The 25,925-nt window shown below is 36.3% G+C and overlaps 1 protein-coding gene across 6 annotated transcripts in view; it reads left to right on the top strand.

Annotated features, from left to right (window-relative positions):
- Positions 1-25,925, top strand: part of PCDH11X (protocadherin 11 X-linked) — a 752,740-nt gene that overhangs the window by 369,787 nt on the left and 357,028 nt on the right. For all 6 annotated transcript variants that reach the window (XM_060291949.1, XM_060291947.1, XM_060291948.1 and 3 more), the window contains exon 4: positions 1,389-1,469. In XM_060291949.1, the coding sequence (XP_060147932.1) occupies positions 1,389-1,469 (81 nt within the window). The remainder of the gene's footprint in view (positions 1-1,388; positions 1,470-25,925) is intronic.

Genomic DNA, 25,925 nt, shown 5'->3' with positions numbered 1-25,925 from the left:
TCAGATTCTTGGCTGAGACCCTCCCCCCAACCTCATAATAAAAGACAGATTAACAGGAGAAAAACAAACAAGTTTAATACCATGTATCCCTCCTGTATATGTGAGAGATACCCAGGAAATCTGAGTAACTATCTGAAATTGCCCAAGCCATCACCTTAAATACCATCTTCAGATAAAGGCAAAAGAAGATGTTGGGGGCAGGGGAGCCAGTTATGGGAGGCTATGAGGAAAAGCACAATAATCAAGGGTAAGATTGTTGTGCAGATTTAAGTCTGTTGCCTACTTCACTGAAAAATGTTTTAGAGATTTAGTCATCCTTCACTTCCTGGTACAGAGAGGGAGACACACTTACAAATGGAGATTTCCCTTATAAATGTAAATATCCTTTACAAAAGGGTAAATTTTCTTGGTTTTCAGAGCTTTTCTTATGTCTGCTGTTTCATAAAAATAATCAGCCTAAAATAATCCTTATGCCAGAAATATTTTGGGGTGGCAAATATGCTCTCCTTCAAAACCCTGTCAAGTAATAATTACATAACTCTAATTGGTAGTACACCAAACATCAGTATGAAGTCGTGAGAGTGTGACATAAGGTCTCTGTCACTGTTACTCTGTTCTGCTATTATAGCCCATGAGATTCCAACAGTCACTGAACTTGGTTTTCTTAGCTTCCTTGAAAAATTTCTCCCTTGGCTAGATAAAAGGATAACTTTTTAACCAAACCCTTTCCCCCATATACTAAAATCACATACATAGAAATGTGTAGAGTATACATTCAATATTTTTTAAAACAGAGAATATACTCTCTGTCCTGAAGAAAATAAAATGGATATAGACATCATCTTTTCAAAATCTTGATAATTATTCTGGGTTGGTATGCTAGTATCTCTATATTGGTTCATAAGCTTTTTGGCATTTATAACAACTGTTAAATATCTTTATATGATAGATAGCAAATTTGTGATGTGGTGGCATGCACAGGATAGATTTTAATTTCAGACACTGTAAATTTGCAAATACAAGCTGTTGAAGCCATTGAGTTGTAAAAGTATTGGACTGAAAGTCTCTCCAACTTAAATTTCAGCCATTTAAATGTTTTAAACTGCCCTCCACAATTGCACTCAAATGTTTAATGGAACTCTTAAATGTAACACTGGGTTATAAGCTCCATCGGAAAAGGAATTTCTTTTTTTTTTTTTGTCTCTTGTTTATTCCCAGTACCTAGAGGTGTGCCTATCACATTGTAAGTCCTCAATAACTACAATGTCTAGAAAGAGATATTTACCCAGGCACTATTTTACTTACCTGTGTTTGATGCATGTGTGCATTGTACTATGTTTTCCACATTTAACAAACAAAAATACTTCTATTTTGTTCCCCTTGTAAAGCCAATGAAGGAGGTTATACGATCTCGCACACCCATGAAAGAGACAACTACTGTGGAAATCTGGACTCATCCCCAACCACAGGTATGAAAGGAAACACTTGATATTTCCCTTTACTTGATTTTTATGAATGTATAAAAACCATTCTTTTTTAAATTTTTAATTTTTTTTATTTTTTAACATTTTTATTGGAATATAATTGCTTTACAATGGTGTGTTAGTTTCTGCTTTATAACAAAGTGAATCAGTTATACATATACATATGCTCCCACACCTCTTCCCTCTTGCATCTCCCTCCCTCCCACCCTCCATATCCCACCTCTCTAGGTGGTCCCAAACCACCGAGCTCATCTCCCTGTGCTATGTGGCTGCTTCCCACTAGCTATCTATTTTACGTTTGGTAGTGTATATATGTCCATGCTACTCTCTCACTTTGTCCCAGCTTACTCTTCCCCCTCCCCATATGCTCAAGTCCATTCTCTAGTAGGTCTGTGTCTTTATTCCCGTGTTACCCCTAGGTTCTTCATGACCTTTTTTTCTTTTCCTTAGATTCCATATATATGTGTTAGTATACGGTATTTGTTTTTCTCTTTCTGAATTACATCACTCAGTATGACAGACTCTAGGTCAACCCACCTCACTACAAATATCTCAATTTCATTTCTTTTTATGGCTGAGTAATATTCCATTGTGTATATGTGCCACATCTTCTTTATCCATTCATCCGATGAAGGGCACTAAGGTTGCTTCCATGTCCTGGCTATTGTAAATAGAGCTGCAATGAACATTTTGGTACATGACTCTTTTTGAATTATGGTTTTCTCAGGGTATATGCCCAGTAGTGGGATTGCTGGGTCGTATGGTAGTTCTATTTTCAGTTTTTTTAAGGAACGTCCATACTCTTCTCCATAGTGGCTATATCAATTTACATTCCCACCAACAGTGCAAGAGTGTTCCCTTTTCTCCACACCCTCTCCAGCATTTATTGTTTCTAGATTTTTTGATGATGGCCAATCTGACCAGTGTGAGATGATATCTCATTATAGTTTTGATTTGCATTTCTCTAATGATTAATGATGTTGAGCATTCTTTCATTTCTTTGTTGGCAATCTGTATATCTTCATTGGAGAAATGTCTATTTAGGTCTTCTGCCCATTTTTGGATTGGGTTGTTTGTTTTTTCGCTATTGAACTGCATGAGCTGCTTGTAAATCTTGAAGATTAATCCTTTTTTGCTTCAAATGCAAAATATTTTCTCCCATTCTGAGGGTTGTCTTTTGGTCTTGTTTATGGTTTCCTTTGCTGTGCAAAAGTTTTGAAGTTTCATTAGGTCCCATTTGTTTATTTTTGTTTTTATTTCCATTTCTCTAGGAGGTGGGTCAAAAAGGATCTTGCTGTAATTTATGTCATAGAGTGTTCTGCCTATGTTTTCCTCTAAGAGTTTGATAGTTTCTGGCCTTACATTTAGGTCTTTAATCCATTCTGAGTTTATTTTTGTGTATGGTGTTAGGGAGTGTTCTAAGTTCATACTTTTACATGTACCTGTCCAGTTTTCCCAGCACCACTTATCGAAGAGGCTGTCTTTTCTCCACTGTATATTCTTGCCTCCTTTATCAAAGATAAGGTGACCTGGTATATGTGCGTGGATATCTCTCTGGGCTTTCTATCCTGTTCCATTGATCTATCTTTCTGTTTTTGTGCCAGTACAATACTGTCTTGATTACTGTAGCTTTGTAGTATAGTCTGAAGTCAGGGAGCCTGCTTCCTCCAGCTCCACTTTTCGTTCTCAAGATTGCTTTGGCTATTCGGGGTCTTTTGTGTTTCCATACAAATTGTGAATTTTTTTGTTCTAGTTCTGTGAAAAATACCAGTGCTAGTTTGATAGAGATTGCATTGAATCTATAGATTGCTTTGGGTAGTAGAGTCATTTTCACAATGTTGATTCTTCCAATCCAAGAACATGGTATATCTCTCCATCTATTTGTATCATCTTTAATTTCTTTCATCAGTGTCTTATAATTTTCTGCATACAGGTCTTTTGTCTCCTTACGTAGGTTTATTCCTAGATATTTTATTCTTTTTGTTGCAATGGTAAATGGGAGTGTTTCCTTAATTTCACTTTCAGATTTTTCATCATTAGTGTATAGGAATGCAAGAGATTTCTGTGCATTAATTTTGTATCCTGCTACTTTATCAAATTCATTCATTAGCTCTAGTAGTTTTCTGGTAGCATCTTTATGATTCTCTATGTATAGTATCATGTCATCTGCAAACAGTGACAGCTTTACTTTTTCTTTTCTGATTTGGATTTGTTTTATTTCTTTTTCTTCTCTGATTGCTGTAGTTAAAACTTCCAAAACTATGTTGAATAATAGTGGTGAGAGTAGGCAACCTTGTCTCATTCCTGATCTTAGTGGAAATGGTTTCAGTTTTTCACCATTGAGGACGAAGTTGGCTGTGGGTTTGTCATATATGGCCTTTATTATGTTGAGGAAAGTTTTTCTATGCCTACTTTCTGCAGGGTTTTATCGTAAATGGGTGCTGAATTTTGTCGAAAGCTTTCTCCTCCTCTATTGAGATGATCATATGGTTTTTCTCTTTCAATTTGTTAATATGGTGTATCATGTTGATTGATTTGCGTATATTGAAGAATCCTTGCATTCCTGGGATAAACCCCACTTGATCATGGTGTATGATCCTTTTAATGTGCTGTTGGATTCTGTTTGCTAGTATTTTGTTGAGGATTTTTGCATCTATGTTCATCAGTGATATTGGCCTGTAGTTTTCTTTCTTTGTGACATCTTAGTCTGGTTTAAGTATCAGGTGATGGTGGCCTCATAGAATGAGTTTGGGAGTGTTCCTCCCTCTGCTATATTTTGGAAGAGTTAAAAAACATTCTTAAGATGTATTTCTCAATATGTATTCCATGAAGTTTCTTTAGGTGATTTTATGCTTGACTCTAGTGTGAAAATATGACAGTAAATACGTATTTCTTCCTAGTGTAGTTTGATAATAATATTGGAGGTAGTTTATTTTTTGCATAAGGTAAAAGTATTCTTCAAAATGCCTCTTCTAAATGGTTATCTATTCCACTGATGTTTGTCTAATCATGAGGTCGTGGAGTGAAAAAAAATTGAGAACTGCTGTTTTACAATATGACTTAAATTTAAGGTTTAGCATAATATAGGACAATTTGATTTTATGCTAATCAGGCAAATTTTAGTAAGACCTCCCTGAAAAAAAACAGTTTGAATTTTAAAGGAAATTATGTTATAAAGTATTCTTAAAGAATCCACTTTTTCTCATTTCAATCAGGACAGCTCAAAATGTGACTAACAAATCCAACCTAATTTGTTTTCTTCAGAGGCCATAAGGGGAATTTAAAAATTAAGTGAGGAGACCAATCTAAACATTTGTTGGCCATTTATTATTGTGGCTGGTTTACTTACTGTTTTCCATAACATAGAGGTCCTGAATTTGACCCCTTGGGTGCCACGTTAATAACCAGAAATTATCGGCTATCCAGTTATTTTCAAATGTCATTTATTTGTTACAAAGGATATAAATTTTAAAAATGTAGATACATAAATGCATGTCTAGAGTATTAGAAAAACAACCCAAATGGAGTGAGAAGAGAATCACATTGCTTATCCTTTGTTATTTGACGAGTGCTTCTGAAATTCATGGAAATCATGTGTTCTATAATAATAACATCCTACAATATTTTACAGTGTTAATTTATGCTCTTTAGGAAGAGTTACATAATTAATACATGCCCTGTGGAAAGAAATGGTTAATTAAATAAAGGTTCATTGCAACCCAGGAGCTGTCCAAATTGTGACTAGCTTTAAATTACTCAAGTCCGAATTCACGAAGTTTTGCCAAATTTCAAACTGACTTTCCGGTCCTGCACCTCTGATTCAGTCTCAAGAAAATTGGTGAGGATGTAGAATACACGATGATAGAATCCACATCTATATCCTTGATTAAGAGGCTATACAGTCTTCAGAATAGCTGTTTTGAGGAAAAGTACACAATTTTAAAATGTGTACTTTAAGGTCCAAAGATTTGAACTACTAATGTGACAAGAGATAGGACTAGGATAAATAGTCAGATGACAGATGAAATTAGACATTGTTATAGCACTGTTCCTCTATGAATAAGACATTGCTCTATGAGCAATATTTTTTACCTAGCCAGTTACTCCTGGTTGTATTCTACTAAAAGGAGTGCAATATAAGTAATTCTACTAATTTCTTGCTGATTACTGATTCTCTTGTTTGTTTACGAACTTAAAATCTTGTTGGAGACACAATTATTTCTTTTTTAAAAACATTTTTATTGGAGTATAATTGCTTTACAATGTTGTGTTAGTTTCTGCTGTATAACAAAGTGGATCAGCTATATGTATACATATATCCCCATATCCCCTCCCTCTTGCGTCTCCCTCCCACCCTCCCTGCCCCACCCCTCTAGGTGGTCACAAAGCACTGAACTGGTTTCCCTGTAGTGGGTTCATTTTGCTTGAGGTTCTTTTATTAGGTAAATCTTTTAGATATCTGAGAGCCTTGATTGTCCTTACTGCCTGAGACTTCAATTGAAATTTAAGATGTGTCATAGAGTGGTGGATTGCACTGCATAGAATTATCATGAATATGATACAGATAGGGACTTTCCAACCTTGTTTTTGGTAAACATTGTGCTTGCCTCTGAAAAATTTAAAGAAAATATGTGTTTTATGAATAAGCTTTTATGGTTCCTTATATTTAGCAAGATATTCAATACTCATTTGTTGGATTTCGAAAGCAACAATCTAAAAATAGAAACTACTGAAACTAGAGTGTAACCTGAAAATTAAATTATTTCTATTCCTCCATTGAAATCTTTAAACTCTTTGATTATCCCTCCCTCTACCCTTCAGATGACAATTAAAGTCATGATACAGATGGTGACTTGGAGGGTTTATTTCTTTTAAATGAGCAAATACTACAATGGTGTCCCATAAAGCAGAATGGTTCTTAGCTGTAAAAGCCAACTGTTCAACTAATTAAAGTAACTTGTGAACCATGAAATAGGTCAACTTATTCTTTGACCAAAGAAAATCAAAATGAAAGTGTCCATTTCCTTACAAGAAATACCCTTGTAAGTCCATTTCCTTTAGCGGTTTTCTTAGAATCTTTAGAAAATATGTGTACAACTGGGGTGCATGTCTTGAAGTTCCAAGTTAGATTTTTTAAAATTAACGTGATTTTTAAATAACATTGGAAAAGGAATCAAATCACGCATAGCAGCTTTTCAATGTGAGGTGGACAGCAATGGGGTCATAAACATTCACTGTAGCTAACCTCCTAGCATCTGTGTAGTATTAGGGGAAATAGAGAGCTACTCGGAAATGGCTGTTGACCAGCTTTTCACATGCTGTTTACATATGCCAGTTCATGTGAAATTCTTATTTTTTGGTAATGCAGCATTCTATAATAACTCGATCTTTTCCCCTTGCATAATAAATTCTCCGCCCCCAATCACCTTCCCTGCCTTTGATTCTTAGTAATTACAATGCTCTGTATGCTAGCAAGTCTAAAACTGAATAACATTCTGTCAAAAACTTGAAACAAAATAAAACTAGTATATCTGGGGGGAGTCTTTCTGTGACTTTCTATGACTTTCAATTACAATGGCCTTGTTTGTGAAACAATTCTGAAGACAGTCTGATTATGAATATAGACATTAACTTGGCTGCCACTGTACTTCATTAAATCCAGATGTATTGTGATCATGACATATTCATTGAGAAATAAATAGCTTAGAATAGTAGTATCAGGCAACAGCTATAGAATATATGAGTGGAGAATGGACCCACTGCTTGACATTAACTCCCCAAACCTTAACAACCACAGCTAGTGACTTATGTCTCCTACAAAGAACACAGTTCACCTCTGGCACAGAAAGTAAATGAAATAGTGCAAACACTATGAAGGGATACAAGAGAAATAAGAAATGTAGAGCAAATTTTTACTTTGGAAAGATGACAGAAGTCATATGTGGCAATGGAATTTATTTCTTTTATTTAACAAAACCTATATAAACTTACTACATATCAGGTGGTCTTTTAAGCAATTAAAACATTAACTCATTGAATTCTTATTACAAACTTATAACTATTATTAAACCTATTATTGTTATCATTAACCCTATTTTGTAGATGAGGAAGTTGGGGCACCAAGAGATGATGGCAAGTACCAAAGACAGGATGCAGACTCCCTGGGTCTGGCTCTAAAGCTCATCTTTGTAACAACTGCTTAATAATTTCTCACCACGAATGAACAGCAATAATGGAAGGTGGTCCCTGGGACAAGAAATATTTTAAAAGGAGTCTCTTTCTAGTGTTAAACTAACATAATTTTCTATTCAGCTAGAACACCTGCTTGTATTTGCGTATGATAAAGGAAGATGACCTTGTTATGATGCTGGAATGAAAATAAAAGAACAATAAGACGTGTGGATCATAAAAAATATGAGGTTTAAAAGTAATCAGAAAAATGCAATTTGTAGACATATTAAATACAATGATAATCCTTAATGAAAATCTTTCTGCAGGATGAGAAATGCTAATTAACAGTAATAGAATGTGTGAGAATTCCCGTGGTTTTAAAGAATTACCTTGTAATCTTGGAATAGTGGCTAACAGGATCACTAATTCGATATGTTAACAGTAAAGTCATTTGATGAAGGAATTGCTACACTAATCTTATATTTTACCACAGCATGGTTAGGAAATCCACAGGGCTTTCTTTGGCAAATCAGTTTTCGTAAAGTAAAACCAGCTCTTACAGTTCCTTCCTATTCTAAATGGCCTACAACTACTGATAGAATAAGCTGCACGGTATTATTGTTTTTTTGTTTTGAAATAGAACTCCAAAGGAAAGTTTAGATGTTCACGATAAGGGTCAACACTAGTGTCTTTGCTTCTCTTGCAAGGAAAAAAAAAAAAGATAATTCAAGAAAACTGCCTTCCTAGACTGTGAATAATTAAATCATGAAATGTTAGACTACACTTAGGCAGCATTTTGTTTTGATTTCAATATGTGTCTACTCAGTGGGGCCACTTGTAATGTTTCTTCATTAGCAGCAAAAGTATCTTGAAAAAAATTCATTGGGGTCATGAAACCACAAAACATTTTCCAAGGTGCACATACCATTAACTTCCGTTAGTTGCCAGCCTCGGTTTCACATCAGATGATATTTTTGATAATGCTTTTAAGATATACACTTATTTAAAAAAATTTTTTTGAACTACACACTTCATAATTCATGTTTTCCTCAAAGATCAAAGCACTTATCTTTTGGCTGGAAATTCAAGATGTGTTTTTTTTCTTGTTATGATTTCTTCATGTTGTAGAGAAAAGTATATGTTCTATGAGAATGTAAGCTAATGATCATGCAAGAATCTGAGATCAGAATTTTTCCAAAGCTTAATCTGGGAATTTTTAAGAGTTATTTTCATCTTCTAGGATTATTTTGTGGAAGGCCTTAAAATGCTAAGCCAACTTTAGAGGTAAGTCTTGACACAATAGGAAGCCTCATTTAAAAAGAAATCAACATGCCTTGATGTGACATTATATATAACGTTTATTTTCAGACATATGGAAACTACTCAACATTGTTCTCCGACCAGACTCCTAAGATTTAGCCTTTGTCCTTGACCTTTAGTGGTGTGAGTACTTTACTTTTAGTCATTAATGACTTTTATTTTTAAGTGACTACTAAAAGCATCATGCTAGGTGCTCCACAGTAATTATTTCCTTTTCTTCAGTCTCTACAGCAGTTTTGTTGAGGTGTAGCTATAATATCTGCTTTTCTTAGTTGAGGAAACTGGGGCTCAGAGAGGTGGAATAATGCGCCTAAGTTTGCACAGCTAGCGAGTGTTAGGGGGATTCAAACTTTAATGTTCTGATTCTAAAGTCCATGATTCTTCCCCAACTGCACACTGCCTCCCATTCTTATTATATTCACAGAGAATGTCTCTTCAGTGAACATGCATCCTACATGTGACCTGACATCCCTCTGATTCCATGGCTTATGTGTGAATCTCAGCAGCATAGCAGATTTGTGCCATGTTCACAGATAAAAGGCTTGTGAGCACCCACAGCAGATGAATACACACTGCAACAGATGGGGACCATTCTTCTGGAGCTCTTAGACTACAAAATATTGGCAACCAGTTTTGAAATGAAATTGCTAACTATGATGTTAATATCCACTTGTTATTAAGCTTTAAAGTAGAAAATAAATATAGACCTTAAATATCATTAGGTACAATAGTAATTCATAGGAATAAAAATAGGTCTCAATTTTCAAAACATAAGGAAGAAATCAAGGATGAACCTACTTTTACTATATTAATCATTTCTTTACATGGAATCTGGATTATGAGTTGTCAGCCTGCACATGAGTCCTCTAGCAATGCCTAGCACACAAGCAAAATAAATTGTATTTGTAATCACAGATGAAACCTTTTTGATGACACTGAAATCAAAGTGCTAAAAGCTCATCACTTGGTTTATCTATCATGTGGGCTCACGAATAAAGCATGTTGGGAATTAAAAGTAGGCCACATGAGGGAGGAATAAACATCAAATTAGGTAGGGCTAGAGTTGGGGGCACCGTTCAGGGTAAGGGTACAATCCTCACAGGAAAACTGTCAGCAAGCAAATTAGAATTCCCAAGGGGAAATATGATAAATTTGGACTAACTTTCAGAAACCAAAGGTCCTGAACTAGTGGGAGGGGTTCTGTAGAAAAGATATGTAAACAGTGCTGATAATCATGGTCAGGCAACCATATTATTGGGTTCTCTTTGTAGTAAGACTCCAGCCAATGGCTCTCCCATTAACTATGTGTGAAGCCTGGGGCCAGTGACAAAGTATTTGAATTTGTTTCCACATCTGTAATATGAGGATATTTATATCATTCTTATAGAATTGCTATGAGAGTTAACACAATATATTCTAAGGCAAGCACCCAATAGATGTTCAATATGCAGATATCCAATTCTTTTTTATTTTTTTCCAATCCCATCTAAAAATTAGAAAGTAAAACAAGAAGCTGGGGAAAATTCCAGGCATATGAGCTGGGTGAGTGAAACTGCCATTAACAAACATGGACATTCAGGTTTCCATGGCCTACCCTAGCACACCACACTCTGCACTTAGGGAGTGAAATGACTGGGCATCTTAAAATACTCCCAGATATGGTGCAGATCATTTCAAGCCCAAGGTAGAGTTGGCATTCACCTCCTACAGTTAAGTGGGCTGACAATCTTCAGAAGTATATATAAAGGAAAAGTAGATAATTGCCAGAGACATCGTATGTCCATGTCTCTTCATTTTGATAGGAGATACCTCAAAGGAAAAAAATTCCAGTTGATTTAATTTTATATATCAGTTTCTCAGATCAGCATGAAATTATATGCTTAAAATACTTCCTTTTGGCTAATCTAAAATTAATATAAGCAAATTAAAGTAAAGAAATTCTCTTGGAGGAAACACTGCTGAGTTTGCTCGGATTCATAGTAACAAGTGTATAAGGTCCCTAAGTTACTTTGATACCTGCTGATATAATCTAGAGCTAAGTTAAAAATTAGTAAAAACAAAAGTAAACTTTATCAAAATCTCATCCATAGGTCTATTCTATGACCTAATCATTAGACCAATTGTTGATTTCCAGCATAAATATGATGTAAACCATTACCCTCATTACATATATATATATATATATATATATATATATGTATATTTTAAAGGAATATATAATGGCAGGGAGTTCCTTAATGTGATGTGGAAGTATTTCACCTCACGATTTTGGCAGATAACAATATGAATAGTAAATCTGTCATCCCAGGCCTTGTTTGTGTAGAATTCATTCTGTCTCACATGCAACAATGTCAAATTGCTCCATTTAACGTTAGTGCCTGAATGAATGTCAGGGAAACAATGCTAGAGCAATTTAGCAGTTTGCATGCCTCTGACACTAAAGATTTTCCTTTTTGTTTTGTTTGTTTTCTGTTTTCTTTGACTTTGCAGTAGGTAGTCCTTCTCCCCTGCTGTTATTTCCTGCTGCTAATTCCTATTAACATACATTGTAGAACATCCTGACCCCTCTGCAGTTGTCAGCCGTTCTCTATGATATAGAGCTCTTTTTTGTTAACTAAAGTTATTGAAAAATGAGTAGGGCAATAGAAGACTTTGTGCTCATATTGAAACTCTCACCAGGTTTCTACCAAAAATCTTTGATTAGATTTGAGTTACCTTAGAAAGAATTCATCAGTGAGTTTCCAAATATATTTCATCTACATATTCTTTATGATAAGGCTGCAAAAACACATCACCTGAACTACTGCTGTAAAACTCCATCTCCTCTCCCTTCTCCTAGATTTCTCCTATCTGTCTATTCTCGAAGACCTACCATATTTTTCATCCTAAATTCCAATACTGATTGGAAGGTCCATATGGAGGGTCCTACTTTAAAAATCTTCAGATGTCTCCCATTACTTATAGAAAGAAGTTTAGTTACAGTCACAGGTTTCCATGTTTTGGCCCACACTCTCTGGTCTTTCTACACTTTTCTTTCTGGCTCATTGCTCAATGCCTACCTTAAGTTCCAATCAAACTATACTCTTTACTCTTCCTTCAGTTTTCTTATTCTTCCCTACCTATTTATTTGTATCTATTTCTCCCCTTCCAAACAATGCTTCTCCCTTATCTCCTCCTGTGCTTAACCATTCGCATAGTACTCATCTTTTAAGGTGCCACGTGAAATACTTTTCCATCCACCCAACTGGCTATTAGCTCTTCATTCTCTGAGCTCCCATAGCACTGTGTATGTACCTCTCAAGGCTTCTTATCACACACAGAATTACATTTCAAATATTTGTGCCCATGTCTTATTCTCCCATTTAAATGTTAGTTCTTTGAGAGCAGGGATGGTTTTCAACTCATGACTCCATACCTAGTATAGTATCTTGAATTCAGTAATAGTTTTCCGGTGTGAGGCAAAACATTCTTCTCTCCCCTAAGCACTGGTATTCACCTACACTTTTTTTGAAGAGGCAATATATCATGTTGGATAAGAATTTGCACTTTGGAATCAAGTCTGGGTTTAAATACCAGCATTGCCACTGACTGGTTATGTAATCTTTGCCAAACTATTTAATAGCTCAGAGTTTTATTTTCATCATTTGTCATGACAACACTAATACATCCCTTTTATCAGGAATTGATCTAGTTTATATACATAACCTGTATAAAGTACTTAGTACAATACCTGGCACACAGTAAATATTCAATCAATGTTAATTAAATTATATATTAATATATATTTAATCTTTATATATGTATGTATGTATATATGTGCTTCACCTATTGAACAACAGGCCACAAATCAGTGTTTTATAATGTAATGCAGCTTTGTTTATTTCTTTATCCATTTATTCTCAAAAAGTCCATGCTGCTCTCTCTTTCAACCTGTGTCATCTCACAGCGAGGTTTCCATTTTTGTTTTAAAGTCTCTAAAGAGGAAAATTACTTAGCCTCTAAAATCACTAATTCATTAAACTCTGCCCTTCTTTGGCAAGGGGTCAAATGGTAGGACTTAATAGAACAAGAGACCCAAGAAGCAAAGCTGACTGTTTCACTTTCTATCCATCATCACATCACTGCTGCTCTTCAGAATTCCGTCAGTGTTCTTGGTACGTGAGGCTAAATCTGAAACATGATCAAATGAACTCTGCCGCTAGGAGACCTCAATAATTGACATCCTAATTAAAGCTACATTTGAAAAATCAACTATAAATAATTTGCTCAATACTATCAACTGTTCTCTTAAAATACTCCATAAAATAATTTTGAGGGTGGATTATTTCTAAAGCATCTGTTCATACGTAAGCTACTTTTACGTTCTGTGTATTTACAATAATGGGAAGCTGCTTGCTAGGCATAAGTACTGAAGGTACACAAAGAGAGGATTTAGTGATCTGCCTTGCCTCATTAATGCACATGTTATTTGGACCATGAGAGGTAACCGTGAGGACCGCTTGGGCCATTGTTTTTCAGTTTTATGGAGATATAACCGACATGTAACTTTGTGTAAGTTTAAGGTGTCCTTCATGTGTAGAAAAAATTGGTTGTAAGGGAGCGTCTCAAGTGTTCTGATGCAAGGAATAAGAATGGCAACACCTCTGCATCCCAGCCCCTAACCTCCCTCCCCTATTGACCATAGGACAATGTGAAGAAGTATCTAATCGAGGTATGTTTAGAGTTAAGGCAAGATGAATATTCAGTCACATGTCTGTGCTGACTCTTCTTTGAGGCAGTCGTGCTTATTTCAGCTTATGATACTTGAAGGCAACACTGAGGTTACTTGACCAGCATAGCATGCCTTCTCACTGATGCCCTAAGGAGATGGTAGTAGAGAATGTTTATGGGAAAAGGAGGATAAAAAGTATTGCAGACTTTTTGATCCTTGGAAGTGTTTAATACATGTATTTATACAAGAAAATAATTAAATGAACAACAACTCCAGCAACCCCTTAAAAGTGGTACTTAATCACAGAACACACTCCCTAGGCATCATTTACCTTTGCTCTGTCTAAAATGGTTATGTCTTGGCTACTCAAGTGTGCTCTGAGAATTCTGTGGGTGTTCTCCACCAACACAATTGCCCTTCCTCTTCTCCGTTGCATCACCTCTGAGAGTTTGGCATTGTTGTCAATACGTAGCATAGAAACATATTGGGCTTCTGTTGATATTTTTTCTATTACAACAACTTTTAAAGCTCTGTTGTTAGTTTGAAAGGGAGTTTTACAACATGTCAAATGCAAAGTTTTTCTTTTAATATTCTAATAAAAACGTCTTTGAGAGTTAGCTCTTCTGAGGCAATATAATTTACACCTGTACAAAATGCATTTTGCTCTAAATGAAGGTAAATAAATTATTTGTGCCATATGTCCCATTCTCTCTGCTTGGTCTAATATTTTCCAAAGTAAGCCATTCGTACTATTTCTTTCTTGCTTTATTGTCACTTAACACAATAATTCAAAAAAACATTTATTGAGTATTTAGTTTGTGCTAAGTCCTGAGGCAAATACTGGAAATAAAACCATGAAAAAGAAAAAAGAAAAATAATACAGGCCCTGTCTTCCAATAGCCTACAGCCTAGTAAGAAAAAATGTGCTAACCACTAATTATAAAATAAAATAGAAATAAATAGGTGATAAATACTTGAATAAGTAACAATACTATGATCATGAAAAAATGATTGCATTCGACTGGGAGTGGAAATCAGGAATGATTTCTGGTTGGAACTGGAATTCAAAGAGTAGGATAATAAGAGTAGAATTAGGATCAATAACACATTTGTTAATTTTTTTTTAAAGCACAGTGATTTGTATTCAGCAGACCCTTATCAGCAGTAATAGTTATTATATCACAACCTCACATAGGTAGTAAGTGGTAGAGTTGGAAACCAGATCTCCTGTTTTACATAATAGTTTCTTTCTACAATATTTTTCTCTTCCTGAAGATAGCATGCCCTGATTAACAGAGTTGCCTCAATATCAACAGAAAAAATTTTAATTTGAATTGGATCAATTTTAGGTTCAACTGGATTACCTTGAGAACTTCCGTTTGGGGGAAAGAGTACATGAGGGAAACAGATTAAAGATCAAAAGTCATTTTTGATTGTCAGGAACTGAAAGGTTAGTTGAAACCCAAATGCAGAAGAACTCCAAATAACATTTTGGGAATATTAAGCACACATACACCCTTGTGTCATTTATAATTTTTTTTTTCTTTTTGCAGTACGCAGGCCTCTCATTGCTGTGGCCTCTCCCGCTGCGGAGCACAGGCTCCGGACGCACAGGCTCAGCGGCCATGGCCCACGGGCCTAGCCGCTCCGCGGCATGTGGGATCTTCCCGGACCGGGGCACGAACCCGTATCCCCTGCATTGGCAGGTGGACTCTCTACCACTGCGCCACCAGGGAAGCCCTATAATATTTTGATTCTGAGCTTTTATCATGGAAGCACATAAAAACTTAAAGAGATAAAGATGCCAAAACAGGTGAACTCTCAAGTGGCCTGTATTTAAAAATTTTAATCCTTAGAAGAAATTTTTGAAGCAGACAGGAAATGCCCCCAGTTAATCTATACTGTAAGTATAATTTAAGAGCACATTCAGTTTTAATAGTGAATAAAGTATACATTCTGAGCATCAGCAAGTTTGCAAGTGACTGTATATATTATTGTCTTTTCTCTCATACACACTGACCCACATATAACATCAACTTCCCTCCAAGGAGTGCACTTAGAACTTCTGCATTTGAATTTTACTCCTTGGCTTTTCCCCAGCTTTCCTCTGTTTCTTTTATTTAATTGCCAAATGTAACACCTGATCCCTGCATTGGTCCTATGAAATATGCTAGTTTTAGCTCCTCTTTCTATTTTTTTTTTCCCCCTGGCATTACTTAGTATGTCAAGATCTATAAACTTGATGCAAATTTCAATAAATTACAGTCATTTGTATTCACTCAAGTTTATTTTCTGTTCAGAAATATATTCTTTAAGATAATGTGACAATGCTCCTGGTTATGCCTAATAATCCTAATGCTGCTGGGCTTCCTGGCATATATTATTTTATTTTTTAATTTTTAATAAATGAACCTGTGTCTTTTGTTCATTGAAATAAAATCCCCTTGTGATTGTTTAGTCTGTTTTATATCCTTCTGAACATGACTTGAAGGTTGCACACTGTATTTTTAAGATGAAATGCCACCAAAACTTAAATAATATTACCGTGGACCTTTAAAAATCAAATCTATAATTCAAATTGTTGTATTTCTGAGTTTCTGTACTCCTTGGGGAGAGAAACTAATGTGTTAGTGGGGGGCGGGGCGTTAATGATTCAGATCATGACAGCTTCACATTTACTTTTCTACTTTCGTAGACGCTGTAGTGTAGACATTATTAAGATACAGTAACAGCCTATAGAAAGATTCTGCTAATCATTACAATTCAGACAATGAAACAAGCATATTCCTATAACAATGAACATGGAGAGCATTGCTCTATCAAAGAATGAAAAATAGGTGTATATACTTTATAAAAAGATTGTGTCCTTGAAAGTGAATCATGTAAGTAAGCAGTTATAACAAGACAGTAAAAATTATTCCATAATAAAATAAAATAGAAATTGACTGAAAAGAGACATGAAAAGCTATGTTACACCTGCTACTGAAAAATTATCAATTTATTTACCTTCCCATTTTGATGTTCTCAGTGTTTAAGAGAATGTAGCCTTACCAACCTACAGCCAAAACATGGTGATCTAGATTTTTATTTTCTGGTGTCTGCTAGCTAGTTGGACATTGAAGCTTGTGGTAAAAAATCTAACATATTGTTTTCCATTACCCTGTAAACTCAAGCAATAAATGTGTATTGATTAACTGAATGATCTACTGACCTCAAGGAAGTGAAAGATGTTTTTCATGTTCCCTAACAGATACTTAGAAAATACTAAAAATCCTGGCAAGACAGAGAAAATGGGTGTTTAAATTTTGGGGTTCAGGCAATATATAAGAAAATGAAATACTCATTATTTATTTGATGTACTGTTACTATCTATTGGTACTAGTCTTATAATGATATAGGGGCATATAATAGGCAGCAAACATGTTTTGTCACCTCTGGTACTCCTTTTACATATTGTTAAATTCCTGTGATTCATGCTATAGAAGGGGGAAAAGAAGTTTGTTAAGTGAATATGTATTGGATTTAAAGAAATTTACTGTAGAGATACTACAATTTGATTTGTGCAAAGAGCATTTAAATAATCTGTACTTAATCTAAAAATCTTGAGGTTGAACTGTTTTTTAAAGGAGAGGCTACCAGATATGTACTAACTGGGCTCAGTGATAGACTAAATAATGATACATTCAGAAGACAACAGTAACTGAAGAAGTAATTTATGTTGTCCCAATGGGAGAGACTAAGAATAGACTTTTCTTTTAGTGGATCTCTCCTTCCTTTATTTTTTATTGAGATCAAGCTATTTAATAGATAAAAAAAGTAAACTTGGACTTTTCTGCTAGAGGCACAGAACTTCAAGCAACAATATAAAAGTAATAGCAGTAGACATAGAATCTAAGAAATCTACATGAATTCAAACATTTTATATCTAGACCATGTTTGGACACTCCCATAACTGGCACTGCTATTCAATCATTTGACATCTTAAACAATGACTAAGAAATTTGAGGACCTGATTTTTTCTTTGGGACTTCAGTTCATCAGCCTTGGTACATACAGTCAGCTAATTTGTGCATACTAAGTCTTAGATCAAGTAACTTTGAAGCTTAAGTATGAAACAAGGATTTAGCAGAAAGGACTTCCATTGGTTTCTCTTTCCTCCTTTACTAAACATGTCAAAATGAGAAGGTAATGGTTTAAGTCACACTCAAATGGGGGATTCAGAGGCTGCTTTGAAACTGCCGAAAGAAAATGATCCAGGCAGGGAGACTGCAGGGTATCTCTAAGGTCTGCCCCTGTGAATCTATTTATATTCAAATTTGAAAGCAGAAATTCTGCATTTACTCCCTCTCCACTGAATTCAGTTTCACTTTGGGGAGACCATAAAGCATACTTCATGCTTAAAAAACATGGGCTTTGTAAACAGGCACACTGAAGTTTGAATCTTGTCTTTGCTAGTTACACAGCAATGGACAAACTAGTTAATTTCTCTAAGTCTCGATTTTCTCATCCGTAAAATGGAGATGATAATAGCATACCTGCTGCATAGGGCTAGAAGGATCAAATTCAACAATGCATCTAAAACAATTGGGCCAGTGATAGTCAAAGCTCTAAAACAGCAGCTGTTGGGACTTCCCTGGTGGCACAGTGGTTAAGTATCCACCTGCCAATACAGGGGACACAGGTTCGAGCCCTGGTCCGGGAAGATCCCACATGCCGCGGAGCAACAAAGCCCATGTGCCACAACTACCGAGTCTGAGCTCTAGAGCCCAAGAGCTACCACTACTGAGCCCGTGTGCCACAACTACAGAAACCCGTGCGCCTAGAGCCCATGCTCCACAACAAGAGAAGCCACCACAATAAGAACCCCACGCAACACAATGAAGAGTAGCCCCCACTCGCTGCAACTAGAGAAAGCCCGCATGCAGCAACAGACCCAATGCAGCCAAAAATATAAATACATAAATAAATAAAACAGCAGCTGTTACTATTTCTTGAATCTATTTTCTTTTAATTTTTTAACATCTAAAAAGGAATATTATCTGGGCTGCTTGCTCTATTTATCTTCAAGGACTAGTAATAGCCCTTTTTTTTCCCACTGAAAAGTGGTGATTAACACCTTCACTACTTGAGACTTTATCAATCATTACAGAGATCTTGCCCAAAGTGATTCATCAGATTTTCAGGTGTGCATTGTACAGGGTAAAGGATATACAGATATTCAAAGACCACTTCTTTCTTCCAAACCTATGCCTTGGATGGGGATGTTACCGAGCAAGTTTGTGTGCCCATTGCACAGTGAGGCCAAACAAACTGAAATGCCGGAGTTTGGAGCAGAGAAAGGTTTATTGCAGGGCCATGCAAGGAGAATGGGTGACTTGTGCTCAAAAAACCGAAACTCCCCCAAGGGTTTCAACAAAACATTTATTTTTTTTTTTTTGGTGCAAGATCTTTATTCATTTGGGGCAAGTGACTGTGAAGGGAATGAAATGGGGTGAGATGATGAAGGAAATGAGATGATGAATTTATTGCCCCAGCCACCCCCCTGCCCCCAGGTAGCCGAATTCAATAGGGCTGGCTGGTGTTAATGCCTTGTGTAGAGGCTCACGAGTAACGTCATGTGTGTGGTTTGAGAAACTCGTGGGGCACATACAGATAGCATGGCCAAATATTCATTTCACAGAGTGGATGGAGGGAGAAGAAAAGAGAAAGAGAGTGCAGGGAGCTCAGCTCAGTGTTCTGTGATGACCTAGATGGGTGGGATGTGGGGGGTGTGGGAGGGAGGTCCAAGAGGGAAGGGATATATGTATGCATATAGCTGATTCACTTCATTGTACAACAGAAACTAACACAACATAGTAAAGCAATTTTAGTCCAATTAAAAAAAAAAGGAAAAAAAAATCACAAATCTGCTTTAAGTGCTAAAATTGTGCACTGCAGAATTTCGATTCTGTAGGAGCTACAGACTAGTGGGACTGATATATGCTGTACTACCCAGTAAAGCTTCTTAGAAAAGATGAGATTGGAGCTGGCCTTCAGAGATGAGTATGATTTGGATAGAAGAAAAAGAAAAAGTAGAATATTCTAGTGAGCTGTAAAGTGGGGAAATTACCAACAGTGTGAGTAAAGTCATAGTAGGGGAAACAAAAATGCCATCTGTGGGGGAAGGAATCAGATCATAAGGACAACATGCAGTAGCCATCAGGCCTCCCCTCGTTTTGCCAAGGCCTCATTTTTCTTCTCAGACAATTCCCAAAGATAACCAAGTGATAGTAATGCTTGGCACAGAAGAGTTTAAATTTATTTTCTTCCCTGCTAAGTGATTCTGAAATATAAATGCTAACACCTAGAGAGTTGTGCTTTCAGCTTACTGTGTAATTCCATAAGGGAGCCATTAATAATGTCAGGATGCATTAACAGCCGAGAGAGGAGAAAAACTCTAGACTTGAAACTTTCATGACAGCACCTGAAATAAATTGTTAGCTTATATCAGAGGAGTGGCTGGGCTGACATAAGTTTTTTCTGGGTATAATTATATCATAGTTTTTCCAATTTTATAATTAAGTCATTAGCCATTCAGGCCACTGACAAGTATAAAATCAGATTTTAATATTTATTCTGGATAAATTGAAATAAAAAAAGAAGGAAGTTGTAAGTTAGCTTACTTATTTCTCAGAGCACGACCTCAGTTGCTATGAGGCCTAGGCTCTGATACAGTCAGTGAATGAAATTATGTGATTTTGTTTTACAATCTCGCTTTATTGAAAAATAGTTTATGGTCACCCTAAGAAATGACTTCTAAAAAAACACAAATGCCTAGTTAGGCACAGTTTATAATACCTTATAAAAGTGTATTAAAACCATTTTCAAGTTGAAAACCCCAGAAATGTTGATGACTTTATTGCTTTGAACTAATGTTGTGTGGATCACACTGGGTAATTAAAGTCAATGGATGGCAATCACAGAAAATTTGGATAATCTGAAAGTGAGAATATCCCATTTTTGTAAGACAAAAATCTTGGTCATATTCTGAAATATGCTTATGCTAAAAATAGTTGAAAACTATTTTAAGTGTAAGGAAAATTGTTTTAGAGCAATATCCGTGTATAAAAAATATAAGCTCTGGGCTTCCCTGGTGGCGCAGTGGTTGAAAGTCCACCTGCCATTGCAGGGGACACGGGTTCATGCCCCGGTCCGGGAAGATCCCACAGGCCGCGGAGCGGCTAGGCCCATGAGCCACGGCCGCTGAGCCTGCGCATCCGGAGCCTGTGCTCCGCAACGGGAGAGGCCACAACAGTGAGAGGCCCGCGTACCACACACACACACACACACACACACACACACACACACAAATATATATATATATATAAAAGCTCTTTTATTTCTTGTAATTTGGACACCAGAGAAGGTAAAAACATAACCTTAAGACAGCCTGAACAGGTACTCTCACAGTGTCCCCTGGAACTCAAGTTGTTCTGCCATTGTCTTATTTTTGTTTTTAATATCTCAATTTTGTCCTAAAACGTCTCTGTCTATGCATAAGGCTTTTATATACCTCTCATGTTGGAAGGCAGGCACACTTCTCTGTCCAGAAGTCATCTTAGTTTGGCGAATATGGATGTTGCTAGAGCAACCAACCAAGTTAGTGTCCAGGGAACTTGTTCCTTTACTTTTCAGTGACAAAGAGACAACAGGAAGATGTTGCTCTATAACTTCCCAGAGCTAGTGACAAATGTTCTGCCACTGTCAGCAAATATTCCAGAGAAGCCATACAGTGCAGGGACATTCCAATTTGATTCTCCATTGCTAGTCTTACCAAAGGAGAATATGGCTGTGCAGAAAGGCCATGAAGTTCATTAGTCACTGTTTCAGGGACTTCTTATTTTCAATCTACCACAACTATAGAATATAGTTTGGAGGTACAGAAGGTGGCAACAGGGAATAAGCGGTAGAATCACTGCAGTTCTCCACTAAGATCTGTGATTATGGAGAAGAAAGACAGCAGCTTTAGGCAGTTTTCAATAAACACTTCACTTCTAGTAGAGAATTTGTCTATGTATAATAGGTAACTTCGACCATAGTAGAAATGGAAAGAGGGCTCAGAATCCTCTTTCTGTCAGCGACAGAATCCTCTTTCTGTCAGAGCCCTCTTAATTCTGTCTTAGTAGAGAAGAGCATTTTATTTTTCCGTTTGTTTTCCCAAATGTGCCCATTTTGAGGTACCAGAAGAGAATTAGAAATAAGCTTTTTCATTGTTTACTAACTGAAAAAGTAAGCTAGTGGGGAAAAATTCCACTCATTTAAAATAATTTGTAACTCTTCTGTGTAATGTTTGATATTCTATAGCTGAAGATCTAAGAAAAACAACTCCAGATCATCTGGAAGAAAGAACATCCCTGAAAATTTCATCCCTTTTTTTCCCCCATTATTTCAAACAATTCTAATAACAGCAATAAAAATGTCAGTGGGAGGCTAGGTGGGTCAACTGGGGAAATTCCATTCTGGTTTAGGGAAACCAAGTGCTAGGAAGCTTATTGTTTGTATTAGGCCACAGGGCCTTTAATATGTTTGTATTTGCCCTTTGCAGTTGTGTAGAGATATAATGATTTACTGCTACAGTTAAATATGTGGTTTCTGTTCTTTAGTCATTAATAATTAGTTGAATGAGAACCTTACAAGTACAAAAAGGATCATCTGGTATGTGAAAATGTATGTAAAATAAGAAATAACTAGACATATGTCAATTTTAAGTTCTATGGACATAGGCTAGTAAGATACACTTCTCCCCAAGGATTCCACTTGGCCATGGGAAGTCACAATCCATAATGCTGTATTATTGTGCAAAAGCTCACGGGGCCATCATGAATCTATTGAGTACACCTTTGGGCTGGATTAAACAAAGAAGACTCATTTCAGTCAAATGTGAGGCCACACACTTGATGATTTGAGAAACTATGAGGAGGGCAAAGGTCCATATAGTGCTCCAAATGTAGTATCAGTTTTGTGAGGAAAGATGGATGATTGCATTTGGGATTCACCCATTCTTTGACCATGATATATATCACAGCCATTATTGTTGCATGAATCAGGTGTCTGATGCAAAGTTTCTGTAGTTTAAGATGAGCAATGGTAGAACAGATTTATGGCAGTGGATATTATAAAAGCTATGCTGATTGTGTTCATTTCTCTTCAAAATAATGGAATAGAATGGTTAGTGGCAACTGAAGCAAAGAGAAGGGATAACACAACTATAAAACAGAATTGCAAAACAAGAACCCTGTGCAGTCTAACACTAGAGGATATTGTCATGTACTACACTGAACCACTAGATGGTGCACTCTGCAACTTTGTTGATTACATCTTCTCCCAAATTTTGAAAGATACCCCAAATGCCCTGTGTATATGAAATATTTAAATGTTCCTTTTGAAATTCTTAGAAATATGGAATATCTGTCTTACTTTTAACTCTCTAAAGGTAGTGCATACAACTCTACTTGCCAATTAATATGCTTTTGTTGCCCCTGGGGGAAAAACACATGTAACGAGTAACGTCATGTGTGTGGCATCCATATAGTCACTCATTATTTTTTCCAGGCCATATAGATATATATATATATACAACGAGCCCAAGGTTGACAGTGTAATTTAGAGACTCACAACTAGGAGGAAGATTGCTCATCCTGACATTCAGGCATGGCCTAAATATAGTTCAGCAGTAAAATTTGACTCCATCTCAACTCCTCACCTATTCCTACCCATTGCTTCTTCTGATTTCCTGCACCCTAAACCTCACTTAGTGCCTCAACTTTCTTAAGAAATAACTCATACTGTGGATTGCTTCCTTATATTTGGTAATATTATACTATGGTAAACTATGACCTCATTGATTGCTTATTTATTTCTCTTATTGTCATACTTAGTACCTAGTAGCACACTGTCTTTTCTCATTTGTTTAATAATATAGAAAGTATTATGTAACATTCTGTATAATATTAATTTAATATGCAATTCATACATTCCTGGAACAACATGCCATACGCCTGGTAGTAACTTAGATGTTTCTTTGTGTTTTACTTGTCATGCAAGGTCAGAGCAAATTTTATTGCTTAACTATAAAATTCAAACACCTATGAGTTACAGTAGTATGTATTTCTCAGCTCCTGATATTTTTATTTTTCCACTTTTACTTAAGTTTTCTCTATTTTATCCTGTGCTTTATCATGTAAGACTAATTCAAATCATTGTTGGAACTAATCGATGTGTGTGTATGTGCGTGTGGGTGTTTTAGCTCAAAGAGAAAATTATTTTCATTTTCGAATTTCTCTCTATATATATTTATTTACTTGAAACCAATGTAATGAAGAATATACTTCAAAGCTATGGGTATTTTTGAATCCAGAGAGTAATTCTGCTATCCACAGATATTTCAGATGTGTTTGAATCTTAAGTAGTAAAGGCTATTGTCGGTCACTGATGCAAGAGTAGTGGTGTTTCACTTATACCTTTATTACATTTTTTACAACATACTTCATTCTTTTTGCAGTATTCATTGATTTTTAAAAAGCCGTTCTCCCAAATGTAAAGGAACTCCAAATTTATGACTATGTGAAGACATAGTGGTTTCAGTTTTCTATGGCAGTACTCACTTGGTTTTAACAGCTTGACTTTCATAGAATAATGCAATATCTCTAGAACTCATGTTCAAGGATGCCATCAAAGAGCCAAGACAATCCAGATAATTCAATAATATTGTTACAATTAGTGTCTAAAATGGGAGAAGCACTTGCTCTTTTTCTAGGAAAAAGATGTTCTTTTTAAATACATCATTTGCTTTTAATTGGCATAAACTCTACAGCAGGGGTCCCCAACCCCTAACAGGCTGGTACCCATCCAGGGCCTGTTAGGAACCAGGCCGCACAGCAGGAGGTGAGCGGTGGGCTAGCTGCTCCCCATCGCTCGCATTACCGCCTGAACCATCCTCCCTGCCACCCCAACCACCTTGTCCGTGGAAAAATTGTCTTCCACGAAACCGGTCCCTGGTGCCAAAAGGGCTGGGAACCGCTGCTCTACAGCATTGAATAGCACAATTTTTATCTCTGCCTGCCTATAGCATGTCAATTGTTGTACTGAATTAAAAGTTACCTACAAAAAGAAGACCGGCTAGTCAGAGCATGCACAGAAAGTGATAACTACAGAGATAGGTTTGACAGGCTGATCTGGGACAGCAGCTGCCAGCGTGGAGAAAGAAGGGGCTCTCACAGCCATACCAGAGGAGATTCAGGGGGCAATATCCTCTGCAGAGTTATGCATTATTATTATTATTTTTTTGTGTGTGTGGTACGCGGGCCTCTCACTGCTGTGGCCTCTCCCGTTGCGGAGCACAGGTTCCGGACGCGCAGGCTCAGGGGCCATGGCTCACGGGCCCAGCTGCTCCGCGGCACGTGGGATCTTCCCGGACCGGGGCATGAACCCATGTCCCCTGCATCGGCAGGCGGACTCTCAACCACTGCGCCACCAGGGAAGCCCAGAGTTATGCATTATTAAGGCATGACTGCATGTACTCAATGCAGTAGTTAAAACCAGACAATATCAAATCTAACATATAAGGTAGTTTTTATCACTCATCTTCATATTGGCATTCAACAAACTCATCATGCTTTTTCGTTTTTAGGCTCTCTTTTCCAAGGGACTTGTACATATATATAATGAATGTACACTGTAGCACTTTATGACAAAGCTCATGGAACACATAGAATATCACATTGTTTGCTCTAAATGAAACGATGAACAATATAAAGGATTATTGTACTTATTCTAGCTCCAAAAGAACTTTTCTTTTTCTTTTTCTTTTTTCTATTGTTAGCATTTACATTTGGAGCAAACTATCACTTTAGTAAGTGGACCATGAAGGAGCCAAGGTGTTTTACTCAAATTCTCAGAAGGAAGAATTTTTATCCTTGGATAAACCATGGCTTTCTTAAGAATTGGTACATTAAAAGATAATAAAATAATTCCTTCTCCCGTGTGTTGTTTTAATTGTAAAGGATAATATTTTTTAATAAATTATATATCTTCAAACTATATTTTAATACATTAAGAAACTTCAGAAGCATGATTTTTTTTAATTGAAAGTCCTCATTGATACAATAAGAAAGAAAAAGAAATACAAGCACAAAATGTGTTCCTTTCTTTTTTATAGCTATATTACAGTCCAGGAATCCAGTAGTTTGCTTATATAGATG

This window comes from Globicephala melas, chromosome X (assembly GCF_963455315.2).
Source record: "Globicephala melas chromosome X, mGloMel1.2, whole genome shotgun sequence".
Classification (NCBI taxonomy): Eukaryota; Metazoa; Chordata; class Mammalia; order Artiodactyla; family Delphinidae; genus Globicephala; species Globicephala melas.
This window is presented reverse-complemented; position numbering and strand designations above follow the sequence as displayed.